Here is a 7,643-nt window from a genome sequence, read left to right on the forward strand (position 1 = left end):
AGTGCACCGCTCCGACATTTGATGCTAGATTCGGTACTGTGGATGCACTCCACTGAATTCACACGCTTTAGTGGGGATACACAACACCAAATGTATAAAATCGCTTCAGAAAATTCGAATAAAATAAGTTTGAATTAATTTCGTACTGTAGACGTACCCTAAGTGAATTAAATGCTATGTACAGTAGCCCACAGCCCCGCCACCAAAGCCAGCCTTATGAGCATGTTCATCACATGCTCCCTTCTACTGCTTAGGTACTTTTTGAAAAGTGACACATACGCACCCCTCCTCCTACTCCTGAATTTCCCCGAAACCAGCTGCCAATATAACCACCTGCTGAGGTTCCCAGAACTTATTGTGTCACCGCCTTGGGGAGAGTTTTGCTATTACTAGCTGTGTGACAACTCCCTGACACACCAGCTTGTTTATCTTGCCAGCTAACACTTTAGGACCATGCCAGTCCTAATCTTGCCTGGCAAGTTACAAGAAGTGAACCCCAAGTTACCTAACTGAGTTCTCACTGCAGCATCCAGTGCTCTCCTGGAACACGCACACAAGTTCGCTGCTCCATTAAAGAGAGACAGTAACCGCTGCTAATTACTTGAATTGGGGTGAACACTCTTATTTGCATCATAACACTGATTTTTTTTTTTTACACTAAAGCAAGTTTATTAAACAAAATGGCATAGGATTATGTGATACCAAGTACACCTCTACCCCGATATAACGTGACCCGATATAACACAAATTCGGATATAACATGGTAAAGCAGTGCTCAGGGGGTGGGGCTGCATGCTCTGGTGGATCAAAGCAAGCTCAATATAACGTTGTTTCACCTATAATGTGGTAAGATTTTTTTTGGCTCCTGAGGGCAGCGTTATATCGGGGCAGAGGTGTAACCTTTTTATTTTAATTGCTTATACAAGCCAACAAAAGCAAAAACACAGTTCCAAGACAAAAAAAAAAAATTACCCATCTTTTTCTAAGCAAGTTTCTCACCTAATCTGTTCCCAAAGACTTCAGCACCATTGGCTAAAAGACCCAACATTTGGTGATTTCAAAAGCTCCAGCTCCTTGAATCCCCCAAGTGATGGACAACTATGGGGTTCTCTCCCCTTTCTTTTTAATAGTTCAGTCTCAGGTGGCCATTCTCTGTTCCCAATTTTCCAGGTACCCAATTTGAGATAACTGGGTTCTGAGCTGCAGGAGTACAGCTGCAGTTGTGAGTGCTCAGAAGTCAATGGGAGCTTTGCTTTGAATATATGAAGTGCCATATAATGCTGAGTACTCTGAAAAAATATCATGTTCCAGGCATCTCATATTTGGCACCCAAAATTAGTGGATACTTGAAGATTTGGCCTTAATCTACAACTCAGTTCTCTACCAGTGAAACAGAAACAAGATCACCTCACTAGGGTGCTGAGAAAATAAACTGACAATTTGTGAAGCCCTCAGATGCTATCATGAACACCACATAAAAATGCCCATGAGTAAATTAATACTGTACTAAGAGCAGGGTTTCTATTGTGTGTAGTAAATTAAGTATGGGAGCATACACTGAATGAAGAGAAGAAGAATACAGAATAGCTCTTGCCATTCATTCAGTGAGCACTGTCCATTCTATGCACTGAATGAAGCTGAGAAACAAATATTATGGGATCTCAAAATTAAAGATCATCATAATGGAAATGTACATTGGCAGCAGAGATTAAGGTTGCAAGGGCAACCTTTATTCTGCAGTTCGTAACTTTCAAAAGTGCTTGCTTCTGCAATTTTAATGTCATTTTGTAGGTTTTTAAAAGTGTAAACTGAAAACAAATTGTGTGTCTTGTGCAGCCATACTGACCCATATCTGAATCAACATCACTGTTGAACTGGAGCTGGTCAAAAAGAGCAACATTTATAAGAGTGAATATTTTTCATTTTGTTTGGAATGTCCCAGAATAATTTGTTTCAGTGAAAAATTAATTTTTTTTATTACTCCATCAAGAAAAACTTTCGCTTCCCACTTTTCTCCTTTCCTCCAGGGGAAGAGGGAGGAGTTCCCCTATAAAGAGGTTTAGTCTGAGGTGTTCAAGCTTTTAAAGCTTTCTGAACAATCACATCAGTCTGAGTAAATAAAAATTTTAAGGAGTTTGCAAAATGTATATTATTGGTCATACATTTCACTATTACATGCTATAAAACAACAGCTTTTTCTTACTCTGTAGAATAGAACTTCACATTAATACAGTTTGGCTAAGGTTCCAACACACAAATTTGAAAATCAAAGTATTGCAACATATGTGAAATGCAGCAGAAGAGATAGAGGAGTTCAGTCTTCTATTCCATCTCCCACCACTAACACAGGTCTTTTACATTCGATGCAGGAATTAATATGGGACACACCCTCCCCCAATACCAGTGCAGTGAGAGAAGTAAACAAGTCTATCATCTATGTTCATGAAAAGTAAAGCAGAAATAGCAAGTGAAAGAGAACTGGGTGCATTACAGTGCCCTGTGCGTCCAATGAAGGCAGCAGGCAGAGCCTAATTCATATCTCCCCTCTGCCTGACAAACAATTTTCTCTACATGCTTTTTACAGCCATGTCTTGCTATGATCAGTAAATATGGTTCATTCGAGTTCCTATCTCTTAAGTCAAGACATGTATGCTTTAGCAAAGTATACAGTAGTAAGAACAGGACCAGCACAGAGAAGGTTAATAATATCTGAAAACCAGGAAGTAAAAACTGACAAAATATGCTTAGAGTTAGTTTGAGGCAGCAGGCTGAAAGCTGCTTATATCTAACATCACACAAGGTAGAAAGCCACAGCTGAATACCTTAAGTATGGAGGCAAAAAGAATAAGGGATGAGGGTAAGAAAAAGATCAAGGGGCAGGAGAAGGTATCTGCAGAGACAGAAAATTAACCAGAAAAGAAATCAAGTAGGACTTCCACAGAGAGGAGAAACTGACATAACGATCTACCTGCACAATAAGGAATTGCCAATGCACCCAAAGGACTAGATCAATGATCGTCATAATGAGGTTTTCACACTGTATGGGAAACTTATTGTTAAACCAAGTCCGTACAATGCTTTTAAAGACTTGCTGCTGAACACAGAATAAATGCTGGGTTTCATTCTTTCCCAAAGTTTTGCTCAGAAGTCTACACTTGCTCATGACTGTACACTCATAAACGGGATACAAAGGCAGTTGCTCTGAGATGCAAAGTAGCACCTGTACTGAGTTACGAGTATACGCTTATACCTCCTAGCACAGCACTGAGTAGCGCCGATGCTTTCACAGATGCGGCTCCGAAACGCCACAGGAGCCTTCTGCCACTCCACCCTCCCACCGTACGGCTCTCTGCGCTTCAAAGTTTGAACACTGCACTTCACAGCTCGGAGTTCACGCGCCCCGGGCTTCCCCAGGGGAGAGGAGTGTTTGGCAGGAAGAGAGTCGTGAAGAGCTTCTAGTCTCGGTAGGTTTTTTTGCGAGGGGGTGCTGTCCCCCACCCCCGGTGTGCATGCGTTCGCTGACACATGGGAGGCCACGCTGCATTTTGAACACCACCGGTGTAAACCTTGCACAAAACCAGTTAAACACCAACAGATCCCAGGCACTACCGTGCCTCCCTGAGGAGGCCGATCAGCCAGTTCCTGGCTTTCAGCAAGAGCCAGCATAACCCTCAGCTCATTTCAGCAAGTTGCAAAAAAAAGTGTCAGTGACAAGGCGCTGCCGAGGGGCAACGAGCGGAGTAAACAAGGAAGTAGCGAGTGAGCCGAGAGGCAGCCCGGGGAGCCGGGAGCGCCCGGCGATCGCGGACACACACCCCCCTCCACCGCCGGGGACACTCACCTCTTTAATCTTGGCCCGTTTCTGCTGGACATTAGGGTCGGCCGGCTCCCGCCCCACGGCCCCGACGGGCTTGCGAAAGAGCAGGCTGGGGAGCCCGGCGGCCCCCGCCTCCTTCCTGCCGCGCCTGTCCTGGAGAAGTTTCTCCTTGTCCTGCCGGATGTCCCGGCGGATCTCCTCGGGCAGCTTCTGCAGCGTCTCCTTGGCCTCGCGCAGAGCCCGCTCGTGGTCCTCGCGGATCTTGGCCAAGTTCTCCGCGGCCGCGGCCGCCTCCCCGGCGCTGCCACTGCTCCCGGCGGCGGGGCCGGCTCCGGGCGGCGGGGCGCGCTGCTCCCCTCCGGGCGGCGGCTGCTGCAGGGCGGCGGAGGAGTGGAAGAAGACGCCGCTGAGCAGCTTGGACGAGTCGGGCAGGAAGAAGATGGCCCCGAAGCAGAGGGTGATGAAGGCGCTGAACACCAGCAGCAGCACGAACTTCTCCGTCAGCCGGAACGCGCTGGGGCCCGACGCCTTCCTGCCGCCGCCCGGGCCGCTGCCCAGCGGGCCGCCCAGCGCGCCGGGCCCCGCGGGGCTGCCGAACAGCGGCAACAGGCTCACGGCGGGCATGGCTCAGCGCCCCGCGCCGGGCGCCCCCGCGCAAAGTTCCCCCTCGGCAGCAGCGGCGGCAGGAACTTTTCCGCTCCGCTCTCCCCGGCGCGTGCGGCTGCGGGGCGGGCTGCGCGGCGCTGCTGCCTGTCAGCTACTGCCCATGATGCTGCTGCCGCTACCGCCGGCCCCAGATCCCACTGGCAATAGAGCGCCGCGGCCCCTCGTGCACGCGCCGCCTTCCTGTGCCTGCGAACAACTGCCAGGCAGCGCCGGACTCCGCCTGCCAGAGCCAGGGGGAGCGGCGCCGCCGGGCCAATCAGCGCGTGGGCGGGGGGAGTGGGCGGAGCTGGCGGGGAGAGGGGCGGGGCGCGTGCGTGAGAGTCATACACACACGCACGGACCGGGGCTGGGGAGGAGCACGAAGTGCATCGACTTTGATTCACACAAACAGCTCCGGGCTCCTGTGGCAGCGCTGAAGCAGGCAGCAGCCGCGGCATTAATGAGACTAATACCATTCAGTAAAGGTGCCACCGTTTCTTTAATCGCATCTGTGTAATCGGTTTTTAATTTGCCCTTTTTTTTTTTTTTGCTGCCGCTGCTGCTTTTGTTTTTTGCTCTATTGGTGAGGTTTGGTTGGGTGGGCGGTAGGCGTGTGTTCTTTATCGTTTGACGTTCGCAAAAAGGAAGATCGCCAAGGTTAAAACGATATTAGCATAGAGACCCCCTATTGATTAGTGCAGATTAATTAGTCATCTGAGGGGTTGGCAGCCATCCGGCTGCTTGACTTTTTAATTGTTAAATACTTTAGTAATGATCTTTGATAAGAAATTAGAGGGTTTTGCAAGTCTTTGCAGCCTAGAGGCATCTGGTTACAACGGTTTAGTAATATACATGGATGTAGCATTAATTATCTCAACGCAGAGGTTGCAGATTCATAAATATACAGAGAGAAACACAAATGTGTGCTTTGCAATACAAAGAACAACAACTTTGTCTTTTCAATAACATCATTAGGAGTCAAAAGTAAGCAGGGCCTTCTGGCCTTATACTGGTTTAATACCACTTTTCATGCACCTTCTGTTCCAAAAACTAGAGCTGTGTTTTCAGCATTACATTTTCAGTTTATACATTTTTTAAGTATCAGAGATGACTCCCCATCCCACCCATTTCTCTGCAGCTTGAGGTCTTCAAACCAGTTTTGAAGATTTCAATAACTCGATCCTGGGATAGGGGTTGTTATAAAATTGGATGGGTGGGGTTCTGTGGCCTGCCTTGTGCAGGAGGTCAGACTAGATGATCAGATTGGTCCCTTCTGACCTATTAGTCTATGAGTCTATAAGAGCTCCCCTACAAATGAAACAATTTCTGCCACACAGAGTACCCACGCATGGTAGACTACCATGCAGCTTTCCCTTTGAGGGGTTTGAAGTACTGCCTCTTCTTGGCTGTCTTGTGCCTGACATTCTGAGCTCATTCCACACTTGAGGGTTGCTTTTTCCCCTTACAGTAGTTCAGTTTTCTTAGTCTGGGTCTTCCTAACAGGGCACCGCCCAAGGGTTGTCTCACAGAGCTCACTCAGATCCTTTTGTAACAGTAAGCAGGGGCAGCTCTAGGCTCCAGCACACCAAGCACGTGCTTGGGATGGCATGCCGCAGGGGAGGCTCTGCCGGTCAGCATGCCTCGGGGGGCACTCTGCCGGTCGCCAGGAGGGCTGCACCGAAGCCGCAGGACCAGCGGACCCTCCACAGGCACGCCTGCGGGAGGTCCACCGGAGCTGCAGGACCAGCGAGCGGCAGAGCGCCCCCCGCAGCATGACACCATGCTTGGGGCGGTGAAATGTCTAGAGCCTCCCCTGACAGTAAGTTCTGTTGTTCCTTGTTTTCTCCTTTATCCTCAGCTGGGCTGACTCATTTTATGGCTTGCGCCAGGATCCTAATTAAGGAGCATATTTCCTCTAGTTCCTGCAAGGATACTGCTTTCCAGGTTCCTATAGTGCAGAGGTCGGCAACCTATGGCACATATGCCGAAGGCAGCATGTGAGTTGATTTTCAGTGGCACTCTGCAGCCGGCCTGGGGTTCCATCTGCCAGCTGGGGTCCTGGCCGCCGGCCTTATTCAGCCCACTGCTGGCCTGGATGGATGGAACCCCAGGCCAGCAGCAGGCTGAGCAGGACCGGTGGTGGGGACCCCAGGTAGCAGGGGCTGGTGGACAGAACCCCAGGCTGCAGGCCCCACTCAGCCCGCTGCTGGTCTGAGGTTCCATCCACTGGCCCCTGTAAATGTAAAATGTATTACTGGCACACAAAACCTTAAGTTACAGTGAATAAATGAAGACTTAGCACACCACTTCTGAAAGGTTGCCAACCCCGGCTGTGGTGCATTGAGTTATGCCACAGTTTCTGCCTTGCACTTGTAGGCCACAGCAACCTTATTTTCTAACTCTCTCCACTCCCTTAGGGATTGGGTTTGTTCTGTAGCTCTAGAGACTACCGCCATCCAGCAGCATCTACATATGCCACAGCCTCTGTATGGCCATCAGTACTAGCTCCTTCACTGGACGGTGAAACAGTCTCCTGGCAATATCTTCCAGGATGCTTCTGGGACCATGTTCTAGGACATTGCCCCAGTACCATGTGGGGATGTGAGACCCTTGGTAAACAGTTACTAACTTTTCCATCTCAGCATCCATGTTTGTGCTCTCTTCATGCAGCTCTGCCCTCTCCTTGACCATCATTTTTAGTTCTTTTCCTTTATTTGCTCCAAGAAGTGGCTGTTGGCTCAGAAGAATTCCTGCAGTTGGACATTGAGATTATCCTGTTGCCGCACGATTGTCTCCTTCTTACTCTGCTGCTACTGTTCAAGGCTGAGCACTGTGTTCTGGTCCCTTAGCAGATCCAGCTCCTAGATCTTTGATATCTGGATCTGGTCCTGGAGGGCTTGCAGAGCTATGCTGCATTCTTTCTGCTGGCTCTGCAGCTGGTTCCACGGCCCTGAGTAACTCTGCATAGCAGCCTGTAGATCTTGTTGCAGTTTCTGGTTGCAGAGCAGCAGAGATTTCAGCACCTTGTCCTTTCTCTGCTGAATTGCCTTGATTCCAGTCCTGCTGTCATTGTAAAGAGCTTCTGTGATAGATGAAGGGGAGGAGGGGCAGCTCCCTTTTATGGAAACCCAGCCAGGCAGTTAGCTATAAAATCCCTGTTAGTAGCTGTTCTCTACTTGCT

General features: G+C 49.2%; 1 protein-coding gene across 1 annotated transcript in view; it reads right to left on the reverse strand.

The window, feature by feature from the left end:
- Positions 1-4,670, reverse strand: part of LOC115648512 (mannosyl-oligosaccharide 1,2-alpha-mannosidase IA) — a 213,193-nt gene extending 208,523 nt beyond the window's left edge. The window contains exon 1 of the mRNA XM_030556207.1: positions 3,842-4,670. Within this exon, the coding sequence (XP_030412067.1) occupies positions 3,842-4,441 (600 nt within the window). The 5' untranslated portion in view covers positions 4,442-4,670. The remainder of the gene's footprint in view (positions 1-3,841) is intronic.
- Between the last annotated feature and the right edge of the window lie 2,973 nt (positions 4,671-7,643).

Source organism: Gopherus evgoodei, chromosome 3, assembly GCF_007399415.2.
Source record: "Gopherus evgoodei ecotype Sinaloan lineage chromosome 3, rGopEvg1_v1.p, whole genome shotgun sequence".
In the NCBI taxonomy this organism is placed as follows: Eukaryota; Metazoa; Chordata; order Testudines; family Testudinidae; genus Gopherus; species Gopherus evgoodei.